The 20633-nt window shown below is 43.5% G+C and overlaps 1 protein-coding gene across 5 annotated transcripts in view; it reads left to right on the top strand.

Annotated features, from left to right (window-relative positions):
- ALKBH8 (alkB homolog 8, tRNA methyltransferase) overlaps positions 1 to 12437 on the top strand; it is a 64439-nt gene extending 52002 nt beyond the window's left edge. For all 5 annotated transcript variants that reach the window (XM_054195661.1, XM_054195670.1, XM_054195652.1 and 2 more), the window contains 4 exons: positions 311 to 465; positions 1296 to 1561; positions 10413 to 10562; positions 11756 to 12437. In XM_054195661.1, the coding sequence (XP_054051636.1) occupies positions 311 to 465; positions 1296 to 1561; positions 10413 to 10562; positions 11756 to 12325 (1141 nt within the window). In that variant the 3' untranslated portion in view covers positions 12326 to 12437. The remainder of the gene's footprint in view (positions 1 to 310; positions 466 to 1295; positions 1562 to 10412; positions 10563 to 11755) is intronic.
- Positions 12438 to 20633: the final 8196 nt, after the last annotated feature.

Here is a 20633-nt window from a genome sequence, read left to right as displayed (position 1 = left end):
CTTTAACAAATATATCTCAAATAATGTCCTAGAAAAATAAACAATCAAACTTTCTGGGAGGAAAGGAAGGGAGAAAAGGGAAATGTAATTACTTGCAATTAAATAACACTTTAATTAATGTCATTAGTTTGTGTCAGCACCTTTCTTTTTTTTCTCTGAAATTGAGTAAGTTGAAAACAGAAGCAGCAGTACATTAAATAGCATGTTGTAATTACACTTGTCACAGTATTTAAGAAGTGCCTTCTTATAAAGATGGATTTTTTTTTTTCTGATGCAAATTATTCTATTATTTTGTATTACTTTGTTTTAGGATTACACCCCGAAAATATGATGTTATTCAAGCATCTGAGCTTGGGCAGAAAGTTGGAACGATCACTGCTGATGTTGGAGATTTGACACTAAATCGAAGGGAAACCAGGACGTCGTTTACGTTTAGGAAAGTGAGGAGAAGCCCTTGCAATTGCAGTAAGTGTCTTGAGGTGATCTCCAAGTCAAAATTATTATTTATCACCAACGTGTAAGCATTTTTTTTGAGCAAACCGGATATCCCTTTGGGTGATTTTTGGCATTCCTGGTAGCCGTTCCTGGATGGCTCAGGGTTAGGCACACTATGTGGCCTGAATTGGTTGCATCTATGTGGCTACTGTAGTTTCTGAGTACAGGAAGGCATTTGGCTTGCTCTAGACCCAGGCAACTAATCGGGAATCTTGCATTTCATTGGGACCTCAAGTGCCAGAATTACATACCAGAATGGAAGTAGCTACTATTCTTCAGGTTCCCATCAGTTTTTGTTGTTTTTTATTTGAAGCAGACTGTAATTTTGTGAAAATAAGTACATTAGAGAAGAAGAAGCAGCCAGATCTGCAGTGACAGAGCCATGTAAGTGCCTTAGGGCTGTACAGATAATGATAGGTGACTCAACTGTTACATGGAATTGAAGTCCATTTGTGCCCTCAGAACAGAATTTCAGAGGCTGAATTGCAATGATGTCATGATCTTTGGTAATAGGGGCACTGTCTCAGTTTTGAAAACATAAACCTTGTTAACATAGGAGGATGAATGATCACTGCAAACAGCCTCTGATACATCTGGGCAGGTGCTTGTTTTAAGGTGATCAAACACACAAATGCAGGTTTGACCTGCATTTCAGTTTTGAAAAGGTAAAGGAGGAATGGAGCATTTTTTGCATTTTAATATTTCACTTCTAGGTTGTTTTTTTTTTTGCTAAATAAGTTTAACCAACAAGGAATAACTTTTAAAAAAATGATTTTTTGTGTATGTGTTGCTGTATCTAGTTTACCCATCTGTCTGTGACAGCCAGAAAGGACAGCAAAGACAGGTACAACCTTCATTTCCCCACAATGAGATGGAAGCCTCAAAGCTGGAACAAGAATATGTACACAAGGTGTACGAAGAGATTGCCACACATTTCAGCAGCACCAGGCATAGCCCATGGCCCCGAATTGTAGAGTTTCTCAGGTCACTACCAAAAGGGTCAATAGTGGCTGATGTTGGTTGTGGTAATGGGAAATACCTAGGCATCAACGAGGATTTGTACATGGTAAGTAGCAGCTTTTGTCATTTGTTTTCATTGGTACTAGTGTTTATTCCATCCTGCAGTTGTAGTATGCTGGAGCTTCAGTTGTGGGAAGAGTGCCAAGAACAGAAAGCTGTTTCCTGGTCCAAGATCGATTACCAATTGTGTTAGGTTTCCACATCCATTCACTATGTGCATTACCCTTTTATTTTTCCCAAGCCACTTTTGCTTTGCAAGTCAAAATGTGTTAATAAAAGAAATAGGTAATGGGTGCAGTGGATTGAAAAATTATAACTCTTTTGTTGAATAAGCTTAATAAAAGGGAAAATGGTTGGACAGTTTGAATGCTTCCAGTAAATTTCTCACTTGGCTGGTGGGTGGGAAATGCAATGTGTATCTCCCCGAAATCTTCATGGGCAGTACTACTTTTCATGTATCCTTTTCACTTCCCTTTGGCCTGGTGGCGTGGCTCATTTCTGAATGATGTCATGTTTGGCTGTCCTACCTCTGACTCTGTGCATAGGCCCAGTAAATGTGCCAACATAAAATTCATGGGAGAGTCTCAACTTCAGCCCAGATTTCTGGCCTTTCTCTCACTCCCTTCACTTTTAGACAGTTCTGACATCATTCTTGCTGATGTTCTCATCGCCTTCCTTGTCTCACAGTCTATACTTAGCCCAGTTTTACTTCTCTCCCTATCAGGAAGACATGAAGCACATAAAATATGAACCAAGAGATAATTTTTGTTGCGAATATTTCAAAGACTTTTTTTTTGCAAGGGTCAAACTTCCTGTTATTTTTACCCAAAAGAAATATTTCTGGGAGGTGTGCATTAGGCTATCTGCTCTCCCATGTTCCAGAATTGTCTGATTCTTTCATGTGCTTGTACTGTGAAACACTGTGAAATCCATCAGGCTTGAAAACCTCTATGTAAGGCAAAATGTTCATTATTAATAATAAAATCAGACTTTTCTGCCTGTTTCAGGAGTTTCTGTCCTGCTATTTATATTCAGCTGTAAAACATAAGTTGTTACTTACAGCCCTGTCTGTATTAGTAATGGATTTATTTCCATTACTGTTCTTATAAGTTAGAACAATATCAACTGATTTATAAGCAGGCATGTTTATGCGTGACTGCTGTAGCCTGAAAATAATTATTAATGTTCAGTACATTTCAGTCTTTCACTCCTGCTTCCTGTAAGAAAAATCAGTAAACTTAACTAAGGAGGAGAAAAGTTTATCAGGGTACCATGAAGGTCACCTGGTCCTAGAATGAATTTGGTAAACGGCTGTTGTGTACATTTGTGGTAGACTTTTAAGGCAAAATCTCTGCAAGGTGCTGTGTTCGGAAATTGCCAGCACCAGATTGTTCTCTGGAGCGCACAGTTAATGAACTAAGGGAAAGAAAGATCACATATGTACTAGCAGTCAAATGCAAGCCAGCCCCTCTCCTCGGTTACTTTAGGTGTTACCTCATTTCATATGTGCCTTCAGGAGAAATCCAAAATGTGGAAAATAACACTGGAAAGGAGGGAACTTTTGAAGAAGCAGTTGAGACAGCTGAGAAACAGAATCTGCCAGTTGCTTCACTCAGTTGGTTTCCCTTGGTGTTTTATTTTCCACTGGTGACAACCAGTTTTTCTTGGTTGGAACTAGGCTCTAGAACTCCGCATTTGCTTACTTTAATCCAAAGCCAGCACAGAGTCTCAGGAAGATGGATGTGCCTCCTTATATCTACTATATTTATTTTTATATGTCAGCTAAACTGTTGTTAAAGGAAAAACAGTGTATATTTTGTTTACAGATGTTTTTAGGCTTTTGGTGGTATCTTGAAAAGACTAAGAGAATAGTAGGGGAGAGGAACAGTGTGGTTTTACACTGGTTTGGAGAAAGAGGAAGGGAGGACTATTGAGTGTCATTCAGTACTGATGAAGGGTTATCAGTGGGTGTCACTTGGATCACCTAGCATGGATATGAGTAATTGCTGCTGGTGAGGACAAGGAGTTGATCCAAGGGGACCTGATGGTTTGGGAGCAGGTTAGACTGCGGCAGTCTGTTTTCTGCTGGAAGACAAAATACTTTGGGCACATTTGGTGTCATTTATCAGGTGGAGCTTACAGTCACAGAATGCCAGAAAGCTGAGCACTGAGCAGCAGTCATAGGGATTGGGTCAAATTCTTCTAAGAAATGTTAAGATCACTTTGTTCATAGGTAATACAAACCCTGATTCTTTGACCTGAAGAAAAGTGCCAGTAGACAGGGCTTAGTAAGACATTTTTCTTATGGTCAGCTTTTTAGAGTGAACTGTCCTGATGATTTTTATTTTTTTGTGTGTGTGCAGCTTCCTCTAAAGCTAAGGTAATGGCTATTATTTGAAGCAAGGTGCTACTTTAAATACTTTACTATTTCTGCGACTGCAGAAGTGACTGATGGCAGTTCTTTATTTTGTGGATTCTGATTTGTGGGAAACCAGTACTCATTTATTCCTTAATGGGAAATCAGTAGTCGTATATTCCTTAAAGGGATTTTTACCTGTATTCCCTTGCTATACTGTTCTTTAGGAAGTACAAGTGTTAGTGATGTATCAGTATTGTTACCAGTATCCCATCTCCTTGATACAGTGACTGTGTTGGATGAGTCAGCCTGTTCAACTGTTTTTTATGTGAGGGAGAGAGGAACAGTCTTTTCCACTTTTTGTTGTCCTCCTGGGTTATTATTTGGGCTCAACAGATAGGTCTGATTTTACAGTGCTGTTTCTCATATTGTGTTACTTCCATTTACCATGGGTTGGGCATGGATCCAAGGGTGAGGGGTTAAGGAATACGCTTTGTGTATCAGGTGCATCGTTGGGATAAGGACAGTGCTCTTGAGGTGCAGGGCATCAGTTTCCTCCCTCATTTACTCCTCTTGGCTTGGGGACATAAAATCCAGGCAGAAACTTAATAAATTGCTGCAGTCTTCACAGCAATTGCTGTAGCTCTTGGTAAGTTTCTGTGCACAGTGCATTGGAGCTCTTAGCCTAGATCCTGTTGGGAAAGCAGCAGTAAAGCAACGCTGTGAAATTAGGAGTTATTTAGGGGTTAGGTAGAGCACTGTCCGTACAGCCATGTAACTTTTCGTGTTTTGGCTCAGAAATACTGAAAACCTGAGGCAAGCACTTTCTAAAGGCAAGTGATGTGCTGTAAAGGTTACTGTACGTTTTTAGATAGCATAGTTTAAGTAGCAGCACTAATGGTAGATCAAAACTAAAGTAGCGCTCTTGACGGTTTTAATCTTCAGGCATCGTCTGAAAATGTCTCCACTGTAGCCTGTGGTATTGTATTTGCTTCAGTTTCTTTGGATGATTACATGTAGCCTTATCTACTTGAGTGTGGTTGTGTGACAATGAAATGCACTCGAGTCCAGCTACACTCAACGAAAATGACAGTGCTGTAATGGCTGCATTATTCTGACACAGTGAAAGAGCAGCAATTTCATGACAAACAAATTCAGATTAAGAATGTATGAGCGAGAGATGGAATCCAAGTCTGATGTAGTTAGGGCAAAGAGTGGAGAAAGACTGAATTTAATAAAGTTTCAGATTACTTTTTCTGTCTAGCGCATCTTTTTTATTCTTTGAATGAATGCAGAAGAGAGAAATGGTTGTTTTTATGCAGTCCCTTCCCCTCCCAACCTCATTTGGGGGAATTATTTTAACAATTTATATTTAAGCACTTTCAAGCTTAATATTTATATCTGTGGAGCTTTTATTTTTACAGAATGCTACGTTTCAGTCTTACCCATCCCCCCATCACCACAAGGGTTTCATTCCAGAGCCAGTTGATATCACTGCAATGTATCTCATCAATTTTTATGAGCTTTAGCTCTGTCTTCCTGTTGCCAGTGTTCAGGTAGGTGTGGTGGTGTGTAAATTCCCACAGGAACGCTCAGCATTCTCACGGGGCTAGGGTGTGCATGAAAGACATTGAAGCCTTTCAGTGTTGTGGTTTGCGTTTTTAATTGAACTGGTAAACTGATGGCAAATCTAGTTACACACGACTCAAAATGCCATTGGGGAGGTGTTTTTTCTTTACATATAAATTACTCTCCTTGCCAGAATACTGATGCTAGGAAGAAAAATGCTGGCAATGCAGGAGCCCAGATGGATTGCCTTAATACAGACATTCCTATTTCTGTAGTGCTTGTCATTCAAAGGTGATCGGTAATGCAGCTTGTATTTCACGTGACCCTTTTGCTGCGAGATGCGCATCTCTCTTTTCTGTATTACTGTCCCAAACTGGGCTCCACTGGAACTGTATAAAAATTTGATTTTTGCCAGTGTGTGGGGAAGAGGGATGGTGAATATTTGCTGTGGTATGCTTGCATAATGGTGGGTGGGTTTTACTTGCACTGGGTCCATGTTGATTGAGAACAGATTTCTGTCCAAAGGACTTAATATGAGTGGGTAAAAGCAGGAAGGACAAAACTAATTGGTAAAGGTATACTTGGAGGAAATTCACTCTATCTTAGTGATTGGCGGGTGAGGCAGAGGAACCTTTCCTGCCCTTTTATCTCAATGAATAGGAGTCATTAAAATGATGGGAGATCTGGGAAGAGAGCTCAGAAGGAACTGGGCAACAGCAGCACAAGACTGAACGCTGGATTGTTCAACCTGGTTCGGACGCTTTGTCACTGAGAAATGAACTTCACGCTTTAGACATAGCACTTTGTTTCCACAGACACCCTGACTGTATGCAATGGAAAACCAAAATGCTACGTGAAAGGAATACTAAAGGCCTGACTCAGACCAACTGGAGCAAGGAGATTTGTCTTTCTTGCTGTGGCTGTTCTGGTGTCTCTTTTTCTACGTATGTGTGTGTTTGCTGGAAAGTAATTTGGTTGAGGCTCTCATGCTATTAGTTATAGCTGAGGTGTTTCTCCAGGGAGCCACATAATTCCATTTGGCGTCTGGATTTCAGAATTAGATGTCGTTTTCTCCATCAGTTTCTAATGTGCTGAACCAATCAGGCTTCCAGACACTTAAATGAACTAATTCTACCAGGTAGAGTTAGTTATAATGAGATAATGCAGAAGGAAAATATATAATGGTGGGCAACATTGACCTGTCTTTCTTTAAGCTTGCAAGAGGATTTCTCTCTTGCAGATTTGCAGCACCATTACAAAGCAAGCTATTTATTTAGTGTCTTTTGCCCCCTAATGATCTATTCCAAACCACGACATTAAGTAGATTTTATAAAACTTAATTTAGCTACTGCTGGCTGAAACGGTGGAGGTGAAGGTGCCTGGGAGCGCAAAGGAGCGGGATGGGATATCAGCCTGTTATCCTGTTCTCAGGAAGCCGGTACAGCTGCTGCAAACTCAGGCAAATCACAGGTGTTACACTTGTTTCTCCCTTCCTTTATCCTTTTATCTTAGTCTTTTTTTGATACTTCTATTAGCCTAGAGGTTTGTGTTACCCAGTGTGCCCTAAACAGAGCGTGCTGTATGCCGGAATGACGACAGACTTTCGCCTCTTTCATAAATTTTGTGTTTGCTGGGGTTCTAGTTGCGGAATTACATACTAATGTACTGTACTAATACCGATTTCCTGGCTTAAAACAAGACCTGGATGCAGTTAGTGTTTATCCAGATACAATGAAAATCAGTGCCTGAAATCCCTGTTAAAAATGTAAGTGTATTGTGTGCCCCAGTACATAGGTGTCTGTGGCCATTCTGGAGCTCCTGCGAGCCATTGTCCACATCACAAAAAGCACTGAAGAGAGGAGTGGAGGTACCCGCAGAAAAGGCAGGGATGTGGGAATGGCTGCCTGGAGTAAAATTCGAGAAACTTGAGAAGCCAGCCTCCTTTGAGGAAATGCTAAAAGGTGTAGAGCAATTTGCTGAGAGGTGGACTCCCTAAGAGGTGGATTCAGCTGAATAGTCAGCCATGCTATTTGAGATATATATGAGAAATATGGGGGGTTGAGCAAGGAATTTGATTTGGAAAACAGGTATAAGAAATGATTGAGAAGACTCACATAATAAGAAGAAATAGAGAACCTTAAAAACTTATACAGTTTGGCTTACCAAGAAATGTTACTAGATTCTGTTGGTTTTGGACACTGAACTAGTAGTAATTTGACTACCTTTGTCCGCCCTTCTGTAAGAGATGTCAGCATCCTGTGCTAAGCATCAAAATTAGAGACATGAACTGGCAAAAATGAAAGCATTCCAGTTATATTTTGAGATTTTTTTTTTAAAATGTTTTGATTAAATCTGTAATTAAAGAAAAAGAAATATAAAACAGTCCTTTGAACTGTTTTCTGTAAACAAAGTTCCATCACATCAAAGCTTCCGCGTGCTTCAGAATGTAGAAATCAGTTAGTAACAGAATTGGGAAGAGTTGAGTTTGTGGTCTCTGCCCCTTGCTGTAGATGTTTTCTGTACTCATAAAAATCAGATAAGCTCATTTTCCAGCATTGCATCACTGAAGTTAGCTGTGTTTTGCTAGGTTATTGTTTTCTAAGCAACAGAAACCAATGTATTTTGGTTTTTAACAAATGCATGTTTTTTATAAGCTAGAAAATGCAGGAATGTGGTGATTATAATTCTTTTGAGATATCACACAGAGATAATTCTAGTAAGGATGCTACATTTGCTTAGCTTTAGCACCAGGCATATCTGCGGTGACTCCCTGAGTTCAGCATATGTGCATAGCATCTATTATGATGTTTACATTTAAATCTGCATCAAGTTTCAGCCTAATATACCTATTTTAGAGCAGCTGTGCATTCAAAGTAATCCATTTCAAGGTCTCCATTTTCATTGCAAAACGGAATCTTTTTGCTTTGGATGTAGATTCACTTTAATAAGTATGACAATACAAGTAAGGCTGACTTCGTAATTATTTGATACAATTTAGATGCAAATGAGGACTTCACATTCTGGCAGTCATGCCTTTGTTCTCATTCTCAGTTCACTGGGTTTCATCAACATAGTGTAGTCCTTTTCAAGGTCATTTTGGGAGGGGAGGGTTGAGTTCTATTATCCATCTCTTTTTTGCTATAGACACGCAGCACCAAAGCAATTCTTTCTGGTTAAAGTTTGTTGTCAGTGGAAATGGCAAGTATTCTCCCTCCTTCTGTCAGCAGTGAATTTGGTCCTTTGAGTTTATTAAATACTGCATGCTAATGTCTTAATTGCAAAAGTAGTTGAAGGCACCGGTAATGAGGCGTGGAATCTCTAACATGCAGGTTGTCAGCTAAATCCATTCCATGAAAAGAGTAATTTAAAGACACTTCAGTTGGCTTCCAGTGTGAATTGATGGGGATTTATGTTTACTTCCAAGTAAACCAAGAGTTTCCTTTTTTCTGTTCATAAATAATACTATTCACTCAGTGCTTCAGTAAACGCAGAGACAAGGCCAAGGAATAAATGGGAAGAAAACAATGCTAGAATTGATCTTTTCAGGTCTGTTTAGAGCTAATTGGCAGGACAATATGTATATATTCATCATACTGTTTTTGCGGAGGATTATCTTGGGTTGTCAGGTTGGCATTTTCATAACTGTTTAATTTACTTTGGACCAGAAGTCAGGGACCTAACTAGAAAGCAGCTCACCTGGAAGCTTTCAGGACATATGGCTGGAACAGAATCGTGGTTTTCTTCAAAACTGTGGTAGTAGATTGAAAGCTAAAATGATTTGAACTGATAAAATGAAAAGTTATGATGGAAAATAAATATATTTTCATTAATCATTGTAAAAGAGATTTTTAATTTTAGCAAGTACTGTTGTCTCTACTGGGTTGATTAACCAGAACAAATTCTTTGCTATTCTTCTTAGATCAGGGATGGTTTAGTATTCTTTCTGTGTCAAATGCAATAAACACTGTTAGCAGTAATTACTTAGGATTCTGAATCTGTTCTCTGCTATCTACTCATTACTGATCATTGGAAACAAAAATAAATTTAATATTCTTATGCAAGCTGGGTTTGATGTATGGCTTGGTAGCAGGGCTTCAGTTTGAGTGTTCAATGTGCATGGCAGACATGAAAATGAGGGTGGTGCATACCTCGCTCTGTTTGTTCTTTCAGAAGGGTCTTGATCAATTTGGATTTATTGTGTTTATGCAAGCATGTAAAAGATATCTTCAAGATGCTTTTTCTTACCATCTTGGACCTGCACACTGGGCAAGGTTTAAAGGCGGGGGGGGGAAGAAACATTTAATGAGGTGTCCTGAAATGGTTTCTAGGGGTCACTTTATCACGACTGCACAGAACCTTGGAAAATTATGTTGAGGTTAAATTTTTGTGGATCGTGATACTGAGGGTGAAGAGGACTGTACCTGAGCACTTCCTTACTTATACTGAAATGACGAAACCTGGGTGATTGGTGAAGCTGTGTGACATACTTCAGTGATGCCACCAAGGTCACCAGTTTGTCATTTACACTTGTAGATTCAGCTTTCGTGAGTTCAGTATTTGTCTGCTTCAAATGTTGTCAGGTTACAAATATCAATTGAAAGGAAAATAAAATACTGAGGCTAGGTCACCTCTTGTTTTGCTGGTTTCAAGAGACAGTTTTGAGGAGAAGTTAGGTTGAAACCTGTTCTGTCCTAAGCTGGTTCAAAATCAGCATGCTATAATGAGCTGTCTAATATCCAACCTGCCATCTTTGTTTAAAGTAAGCATCAGGAGTTATTTCTTTTTGTCTCTACCTGGGAACCATATATATTCCTCTTACTTAAGGCTATTTTCTTGCACTTGTTTTTATTTTAAACTAAAATGTGCTACCTCAGTAGGAGACTGTGATGACTCTATTACTGTAAGCATCAAGTGAAAATCATTTTCCAGTCTTGTAATTATGAAAAGCTTCATGAAGCACTTTCTGTTATAGGTTGGCTGTGATCGCAGCAAAAACCTGGTGGATATTTGTGGAGAAAAAAATTTCCAGGCTTTTGTCTGTGATGCCCTATCAGTACCAATCCGCAGTGGTTCTTGTGACGCCTGCATCTCTATTGCGGTAATCCACCATTTCTCAACAGCGGTAAGTCGCCCTCTCTGTGCTCCACTGTACTGTTGTATTGCTGTGCAGAGCTACTAATATTACAAAAACCCACTACTTTGGGCTCACGAAAGCAAAAGGGAAGAACAAAATGGGGGAAATCATAGGTTTGCACTTGGCGTAAGCAGCTGTCAGAGCAGATCAAGCTGTTGCACTGCCACTGCTTCTTAAACTTTCTCTTCACGTTCTCCCTCTGCGTGGCAGATGCCCTTGCTCCTCCTGGCACTTTGATCTGGGTGTTTGTGTTTCATTTTTGTCTGATTACAATTAATGACACTGGAGAAGGGGGGTCTGCTTTGGGAGTCAAGAGATACGTTACTTCCCAGCTCAGATCTTGAGCAGATCTCGTGTTTTTCTCTGTGCCTTCGTTGTCCATCTGCAAATGACAGGGACACTGCTCGCTAGGCTGCTGTATCTCTGGGCTGTGTGAGCTTCTCCTGTGTGGCAGGAGCTGTGTGATTGTAACAAACTTCTAGACCAGGGAGCCATAATCTTGGGTGGAGCCCGCTGGTCTCTCCCTACCAGAAACAGCGAATGTTTCCAAGCCCGATATAAAAAAGTAGGAAGAAGTCTGCTTTGGAGAAGGCTGACGTGGTCAGAGCAACCAGTGTTTAAGCCATAAATCTGACTCCTTCTACTGGAGACTAGGGTGTGTATCATCAGGTATGGTAGAATTGAATCTGGGATTTTAGATGCTGAGGCGTGTGTCATTTCCAGCTGGGCTGATATGTCTAAGAAATTCTGCTCAGCACAGCACTGGTTTCAAACGGAAGGAGAATCGTAGAATCATTTAGGTTGGAAAAGACCTTTTAAGACTGGCGAGTCCAGCCGTTAACCTAACACTGCCAAGTCCACCATTAAACCACATCCCTGAGTGCCCACCTACCCGTCTTTTAAATACCTCCAGGGGTGGTGCCTCAACCACTTCCCTGGGCAGCCTGTTCCAATGCTTGATAACCCTTTAGGTGAAGAAATTGTGTTTCAGCAAGAATTGTGTTTAAGAAAATGTCTTGGCTTGCACATAGTGATGGACTATATTATGAATGAAAATGAATAGTGGAAAAATATGTCCCTGATTTTTATTATGTCTTGTGGGGGGACAGTAAGGAGGAATTGCTGCCATTCCATTCTCCTGCCTTTATGTACTAGCGCTACACTTTTGCTTTCCTTTATAGGAGAGGAGACTGGCTACTATCCGTGAACTAGTCCGACTTCTAAGACCTGGTGGAACAGCACTCATTTATGTCTGGGCAATGGAACAAGAGTACAAAAACCAGAAGTCTAAATACCTTAAGGAAAAGAATGGTAGTAAAGACACAGTGGAGGAAATCAATACCGGCATGGCCCAGAGACCACTTAGCGATCAAATGCCTGATAGCAGCAGCCAAGACTCAGCATGTTCTGACCGACTCCTTCATGACTCGAAGGATGAAGGCTGTGATGCAAAGCCAGTCGCAGACTCCAGACTGCCTGTTCACACTAACCGAACCTCCTTTCACTCTCAAGATTTGCTGGTTCCCTGGCACCTGAAAGGTGGCACTAAAAAGAAAGGGGAAAGTGTTGATACAGTGTTGTTTCCAGCTGGCTCCAAGGAATCCCAAGAACTCAGCCCTGTTTTCCACCGCTATTACCATGTGTTCTGTGAAGGGGAACTGGAAGCAGCGTGCAGATCCCTGGATTGTGTGAGGGTTCAAAAGAGTTACTATGATCAGGGAAACTGGTGTGTGGTTCTAGAAAAGTTGTAGCCTATGGTGTTTTGTTTGTTTTTTACAGTGTGAAAGGTATTTTTAATGCAGGCTGCAGCTATTACCTCTTTTAAAATTGCAGAATAAAGACTTTTTTATTGACTTAATAACAGTAACTGGCACTGTGTGCATATGTTAACAATATAATGGCCAAACTCAGATACCACCTCTGCAGAGTGTTTATTTTATTTTTGTGAGTTACAGTGAAGAGGATTAAGTGGGAAAATACTGGCCATGGGAATCAGTGAGGACGGCGTTGAGCTTTCACAGACAAAGGGCCTGGTTCTCCCTTCTCTTACACCGGTTTGTGCTGGTGTAGCTGCAGTGGCACACACAGCAGCCCACAGCTAATTGGAGTGGAGCTCTGCGCGGGAAAGGTAAAGCTGTTTGCTATATGAAACTGTGGGTCAGGGACGAGGGAATGAATGACATGTGAGTTTAGCTAGAGTTACAACGTTGCCCAAAGTTCGGTCCTGCCTCTTTTGCTGTCTGTCAGGGGTCACAGATCCGTTTCAGTTTGGAATTTAGTCTCTTGATCATGGTAATGATTATTTCCTCAAGGAGAACTGGAAAGCCAGTGGGGATACCACAGCCCTTTTTCTCTTCCTTGATGCTCAGGCACCCACAGTTCATGCTGTCGTGCCCTAGATTTCTCTAGCTCTTCACTGTAGTGTTGTTTGAAAGCTCCTGTGTGCCTGCAGCACCAGGGCTCATAGTGTGGGGTGACAGCTCAGATGCCCCTGGAAAAAAAAAAAAAGAGGAAAAAGATTAACATGAGGGCAACATTGGTGCAAATTTTCTGCAGGGTAATTTCAGCCCCTAAATGTTGTAAGTGGAACGTTTTTTATTTATTGTACTTCAGAAGAACAAAGAACTGGAGTAGAGGGAACTGACGCTGGTCTGGCTGACTCATAGCAGCCCTGGCTGCCATTGCCTGCAATGACTAGCACAATTTATTTAACACAGCTCTTGTGCTACCAAAGGAGCGTGCCACCTGCAGTGCATTTCCGGAATTAAAATAGAATGGACTGGCTTTGGCATGGTGAGTGACTGTTGGTGCCTCTGAAAACTGGTACTGCTAGGCTGTGCCCTCATTGCCCGTTTCATTGATTCATCGCCTGTAGCTGTAGCAGATCTATGGTATGGGCAGGTCTTGCTGCTGTAACTGATGGCATCTAAACTGAGGTGGCCATCCTGAATCATGGGGACTTGAAGGACAGCTGTGTTCCCTTGGCCTACTCCTGCCTCCCTCAGACTTGCAAGTTAAAGGTATTGCTGTGCTGGCAGACTGCTCCCGGTCACCATTTCTACTGGGCTCTGCCATTTTACCCTCATCATATAACGGAGAAAATCTGAGGGGAATGACAGTGGTAAGAGAGGAGCTTGCTGTCACCACAATTCATCCAGCCTGTGCCTTGTTCGCTGGCTGCTTCCAAAGAACCCTTGGGGAAGGAGATCATAGAATCATAGCATGGTTTGGGTTGGAACGGACCTTAAAGATCATCCAGTTCCAGTTCCCCTGTCGTGGGCAGGGACACCTCCCACTAGACCAGGTTACTCAAAGCCCCATCCAGCCTGGTCTCGAACACTTCCAGGGATGGAGCATCCACAACTTCCCTGGGCAACCTGTTCCAGTGTCTCACCACCCTCGTTCCACAGCTGCACGTGTTGTCCATGTAGCAGCAGCCCTGTACTAGCTGATTTCTTTGGGCCACAGCGGGACAGAGTGGCATGTCCATGGCAGATGAACCTTCTTGTGCGTGTTCAGGAGTTGGTTTGCACACATTCAATAAATACCATATAGCTGGGAAGTGTTGGACTTCCCATACGTGTACAGTTTGGCACTTCTGGTATGCAGCACAGCTGGTGAGTTTTTGGAGGGGGAGCCTTTCTTTCTTCTTGATAACATCTGTGGTCAGGCTGTTGGGCATTGCTGCTCAAGACCTTGTGATGTGAGCAGGTCTTGGTGTCATCAGGGGAAACACGGTGCTGGAAAGTGAAGAACTAACACTATCGATGAAGCAGTTTCTGTCACGGGAGCAACTCGCTGTTTGAACAGTGCTCTGAGTGTGCAGGCATGCAGGAGAAGGCAGTTGTCACTCCAAGCCTTGATTTAAGCAAGAAAGCCCAAGATGGGAAGCAGAAACTGAGTCCCAAGAGTGAAGTAAACTGGTTGATGCCATAGGCAGAGATGGAAATGTGATCAATTCCCTGACTGCCTTGTAGGGCCAGGCTATCCCTCTAATCTTATAAATGCTTACAGGGTAGCAAACCGTTCATTTCCCAGTTCCAGACAACTGCCTCCTCCTTGCCCTTGCCTGGAGCGGGGCTTCCCCCTACTGTTGGAGTGAGAGGGGCTAATCATGGCTCTTGCAGTCAGAAGGGAGGCTCCCATACCCTAAAGTGTAGCCTGCGGGCAGTGATGGTGTGCGTTTGATATTCAGTAGGGCTGGTACCCGTTCTCCGGCTCTGCTTTTGCTCCTTTGCCACGTTTGCCTCTTACCAATCATTGTTTTTGCTGTTTCCTATTTTCCTCCTCTTCCTTTGGCCTAGAGAGGGACTTGCTTGTCCTCGCGTCTTCTCCCAGCTGTGATGCTGTGGGCAGAGGGTGGCCCTGGGAAGACATGCAGGAGGAATGCTGTGCTGATAGTTATCATGAGTAAATGACAACACTGAGTAATACATATTCAAGCTAAGAAAACTTAAAGAAATGTGGCAAATCAGCTGTGAGACCTGGGTTGTTATTCGTTATTTTACTTTTACTTGGCATTACATACTGCTGAGAAACCGGCCGACCAGTTATTAAGACTGCATTGTGTTTTGGAGGGGTGTCCCTGCATGCTCCCTCACCTCTGGGACGCTTCCCAGAAAGTTGCATTTCCCACCCGGGGTGGTTTTGACACAGTTTTGCGTTGAGGCCCCCGAGCTGGCGTCAGTGCTGGGATGCCATCCTTGGTTGCAGCAGCCCACCCAGTTCCCAGGTGGGCTGTGGGACCAGAGCCAGCCCGTATGGCTCCTGGTGCAGTGTCACACCGTGTCAGTGACGGGGGACAGGGACAGCCTCCGCTGGGTGTCTGTGCAGTGACTGACTCGCTAAATTGGGCTGCCTGTTATTTCTGATTATCGTGAACTGCATTCATGCAGAAAAAAAGTAGGAGGACCACATCTTTTGCACTCTTTGTCTGCATGGCCATGTGTTTGCCGGTGCCTGGGTTCCTGCTGAGCAGACAGCAGCTTCTGTTCCGTGTGCCCATAGGCGCATTTTCTGTAAGGATTTACAATGTGCTGGCAAGAAACTCAAGCACTGCTTGAAACAGCCCAAAGTGTTGCTGTATCTTGACCTTGTGTGACAAATGAGGAATCCGGTCTGCAGCAGCGCTGGATTACTCAATGTACTCTTCCTCCATCTGGGAAGAGGTCAGAGGTGCTGCCTCCAAATTAACCGCTGGCTCTGAGCTGGGCATGGGGTGAAGCGCTGTTCTAACCTAGGGCTCAAATGCACCAAGTAGACATAAACCCTGAGCAGTCGAATGTGGACTTGTGTAACAAAGTGATCTATTTTTCCTCAGGCCCTGTGGCTCCCCCGGAGCTCTGCTGCTTCCCACTGCATCCCTCCACTTCCCTGGCAGAGGCAGCATTAGGCTGTGTCTGGTGTGCCATTAAGCATTTCTTGACTGCCAAGGCTGATTAACATCACTTCTTGACTGCCACATAGATGAAGAGGTTGGATTCCCTCTTTCACCAGTTCTACAGTGAAGCACCAGAGATGTCTGAGAAGAGTCAGAGTTTGCCATCAGCCTTCGAATACTATCGGTATTCATAGAATCATAGAATAGAATCTAGGTTGGAAGGGACCTTTCAGATTATCCAGTCCAACCATCAGCCTAACTCTGACAAAAACCATCACTAAACCATATCTCTAAGCACTATGTCTACCCATCCTTTAAATACCTCCAGGGATGGTGCCTCAACTGCTTCCCTGGGCAGCCTGTTCCAATGCTTAATAAGCCTTTCAGTGTAAAATTTTTTCCTAATATCCAGTCTAAACCTCCCCTGGCGCAACTTGAGGCCATTTCTTCTTGTCCTGCCACCTGTGACTTGGGAGAAGAGACCGACCCCCACCTCTCTACAGCCTCCTTTCAGGTAGTTTTAGGGAGCGATGAGGTCTCCCCTCAGCCTCCTTTTCTCCAGGCTACAAGCAGTTGGTTTTCCTTTCAGCCAACAGCTTTTAGCTAAGTCACAGCAGCATTTCCCATCCGTGTCACTCTGACCCGGAGCAGAAAGTGTTGCTCTCCCTGTCCCAGGCAGCCTGGCGGTGGTGGGTCTCAGCTGATCCCGATTCTGGAAGGGGATCTGGCATGGAGAACACCGGCTTGGGCAACGCTGATGCGTGGGTTGAACATGCAGTACATAACTCATTACCTAAGGGGGTTTTCCTGGTGTTCCTGAGGGCTGTGAGCTGGAGGCCAGTCCCAGGAGCATGTCAGCTCTTCAAAGAAGAGTTGAAAGAATTCTGACATCCTCTGAATCTGGAAACGTTGTGAAATATGTCTTTGATTGAAGTCAGGCAGTCTCTTCAGATGCTGAGAAAGGAATCATGTGGTGAAGGAGAAAATGACAAGGGAGGACGGCAGATATATGTTAACAAAACGTATTGCAGAAGTTTATCGAGGAGCTCGTTACAACACAGGATTACGTGCCACCACAGCTGCCCTCTGCAGAACTCGCTTGCCCCTTTTTACCTCTTGGAAGTGTAATGAGCCAAAACTCTTTAAGGTCAACAGTTGGATTTAAATGTTACAGGTTTCACAGTGCAGTGGTTTTCATAATTATGTTCCTTTTTTTGGCCTTATTTAAATAAAAAAATGTGCTTAAATGGCTATTCATTTGCAGCCGAGAAGATGAAGGGACGGCAGAGCTCCATGTGGGGATCACCTGTGCTGTGAATGGCGCCAGGATGGGGCCAGGCTCTTTTCGGTGGTGCCCAGGGACAGGACAAGAGGTAACAGGCACAAACTTCAGCATAGGAAGTTCCACCTAAACATGAGGAGGAACTTCTTTACCCTGAGGGTGGCAGAGCACTGGCACAGGCTGCCCAGAGAGGTGGTGGAGTCTCCATCTCTGGAGACATTCAAAACCTGCCTGGACGCATTCCTGTGCAACCTGCTCTGAGTGACCCTGCTCTGGCAGGGGAGTTGGACTAGATGATCTCCAGAGGTCCCTTCCAACCCTATGGTTCTGTGATTCTATGATTCTATGAATGCTGATGCCTCTCCTGCTGCAGTCCTCCCCCTCCCCCAGCCATCCTCAAAAGTGCCTCAGTGCACCCAGGTGTGGGGAGATGGGAATTTCTGCTCTGGCCCAAATATGACCCTTGGTTTAGCTCTGGGCATGTGCAGGCAAACATCTGGTGGTGTGACCAGAGGTGGCTGTTTGTTTTTGGGGTCACTGTCCCTCTTGTTCCCAGCCTCCTGTTCCAGGGACCACCAGGCCACCCCATCTGACCCTGCATCAGACAGCCCTGTCCGCTCATGTGTTGCACTGTCCTGCCCTGACAAAACATTTGTGGGCTTAGAGCTACGTACATCGTGATGTGATTTGTTGTCCTGGGGGCAGACAGAAAATGAAACTTGCAAAGCACTGAGGGCTTCTCTTAACTTCGTAGAGGTCCTTCAGACTGACATCCTGGTGCAGTGATGCCAGTGACAAAACTCCCCCAGACCTCAGAGAGGCTGGATTTCCCTGGAAGTGCTCAACTTAAGCTTAGTAGGGAGAAGCTTAGGACAGCAGATGGCAAGGGACAACATGCTGACTGTGGTGCTTTGCTGACTGAGGGCCCCGAAAAGCTGTGGGGACCACAGTGTCTCTTCAGAGAGCTTGAAGGACTGGCCTCAGCAGCGTGAGCAGAAGATGAGCTCTTGTACTGCTCCTCAAGGCCGTATGAAGTCAGCGCGTAGAGGAGAATGCAGTGGGAAAGGCAGTTTCTCTGTTTTGGAACGTCAACATTTTTAATATGATGGAAGATAGATTTATCTGTCAGTCCTTGACCAAAGTATCAAAATCTACTTGAGAACCTATTTCTGGTGAAGCTTCCAAATGATTGTTCTAAGAGAATATCTAGGTCTTTACTGAGAAACAGAAGTTTCAAGTTTGCTACTTGCCTGTTTGGTTTTTTTTTTCTGTTTAGTATTTGTTTTTTCAGAACTGTTTCTCTATTTTTAGGGGAGTTTGTCAAGATCTTTATTTGTGTGTGCATAACAATTTCCAACATGATTTATTGAAACCCGCGATGAAAAATTTGTGCATGTGTTTAGTGAATTTCTGCATCTGGAAAAAAAATGCTATTTCCACGTGCAAGAAACAGCACAAAAAAACTTTAAATTTTAATTTTAAGTAAACCCCATGTTTATCAAACATGAAAACAAAAAGCCAATACAGAAAAATGCCAAGTACTCTCCCTCGTGGCAAGGCATGCTTCAGCCCTTGGACTGGCTGGTTATTCTGTTTTTTTCCCATTTTGTGTGAATCTGGGAGGGGTCTCAATGTGCAGCCCACGAATTTCCCTTGTTACTGGGGTCCATATTTCTGCAAATGCCAAAAACGGGATTTGGGTAACTTTTCTGCCTTGTCTTCTGTATGGTTGATAGCACGTACTATCTCGTCCCCTTATTTCTCTCCTTTGCAGCGATGCCTAGACAACACTGGAGTGCTGTGCTGTCAACAGCTACTGCCCATCCCACAGTTGGGTGACTCCTTGCTTCCCTCGTCTGTATCCCTGTTTTCTTCTGCCGTACTTTGTACATTGTGAGGTGTCTGCTCTTTGTGTAGTGTGAGTGCAGCTGGCTCCTCCTCTGCAGCTGTATTTCACATGGGGTTTGGTTCCATAGGTGTGTTCCTCACCAGCAAAGGCAGACTGAGATGTGTCTTCTCTTAAGCTGCAGATCCCATCTCTCAGCTGTGCTGAAAACTCTGAGGTAGCTGTGTGGAGAAAAATCACAGGAGATACATGATTTGTAGGGGGAAAGAGGCCTGCGACAGATGAGATGCCCCAGCTCAAGGTTCTTCCATGGACCCACGCAGACCTGTACTGAGGGTCCAGATGGCAGGAGATGGTATTTGACCCCCTCCCAAGCTTTTGCTTTGCCTATTCTCTCCTTAACTTTTTATGAGTATATTGACGTGTTTATACTAAGCTTTTGTAAGAAGTGACAGCTGAATTACGAACCATCAAGATAGAGAATTCACACATCACTGTGTTAGCAAACAGCGTTCCAGTTTCTTTCTTCTGGAAAAGCTATTGCATGGTAGGAAATGTTGAAGCAGGATGAGGACTTAGGAAGATGTGCAGTTCAGAAGAATCTGCCAGATACCAGCCTCTAATCCTGCAGACCATCAGTCTGCTCTTAGCAGACAAAGCAATTAATCTGTACAAGAGATGCAGATATTTAGGTCAAGATCTTTCCTCCCAATTTACGTACTTAGAGTGGCTTGAGAAGTACAGGAACAAAATGTCTAGAGCTGAGGATAATTCATCCTGGTCTCAGACACATTGCAGACTTGTTCAAAGGGGCAGTATTTTAGCGAGGGTTTGACAAACATAGTGGTAGTCTGATGCCGATGCAGGGAGAAGCCACTGGTAGTTCGTGTTGAAAATAAAGGATCTTCTGGGCAGAATGGCGCTAATTATACTGTGCCTGTATGATGGGTCCAAATCAGGCCTTGCTGCTGTTACGGGGTGCATCTCTCTAGCCTCAGCAGAGCCACGTCTCTTGCATCTGTCCATGCTCTGACTGATTCATGATTTGATCTGGAAAAGCTCAAGGTATCTCTGAGCTTCAAGGAGGCTAAAGAGACCTGCTTTGGTGTCAGGTTGTTTGTTCTTCTGGGAACGGCCAATGCCTCAGCTCTCTACAGCTCAGGAGAATCAGAGAAAGTGAGATTCCCCTAAAATTCTTTTGTGCCAAACTTGTAGGTCACTGAGCTCAAGAGCTGAATTTACAATTGTGCATGTCCTTCTGGTCTCCCTCCGACTCAGAGGCATGGTTTCAACACAAGGGGCAGTAAATAGGCACTTCTAGATGAAGATGAGTGTTTGGGGTCAAGAGGCCTGAGAAGCTCTTGACATAGGAACTTCGTCCCCTGTCTCCTGGTACGTGTTTCTGCAGATCGCACATGGTGAAAACAGAAGTGGACCACACTTTGCAGGAGGGGCGTAGTCTCATGGAGCTGTGATGAGGATGCCTTTAGAAAGGGCTACCTCCTGAGGCTTGGGCACAGCTTTGAAATGTAGAGAGGAGGCAGGTGAAGC

Source organism: Rissa tridactyla, chromosome 1 (genome assembly GCF_028500815.1).
Source record: "Rissa tridactyla isolate bRisTri1 chromosome 1, bRisTri1.patW.cur.20221130, whole genome shotgun sequence".
Classification (NCBI taxonomy): domain Eukaryota; kingdom Metazoa; phylum Chordata; class Aves; order Charadriiformes; family Laridae; genus Rissa; species Rissa tridactyla.
Note: the sequence above shows the minus strand (reverse complement) of the source record. Positions and strands in the feature narration are given on the sequence as shown.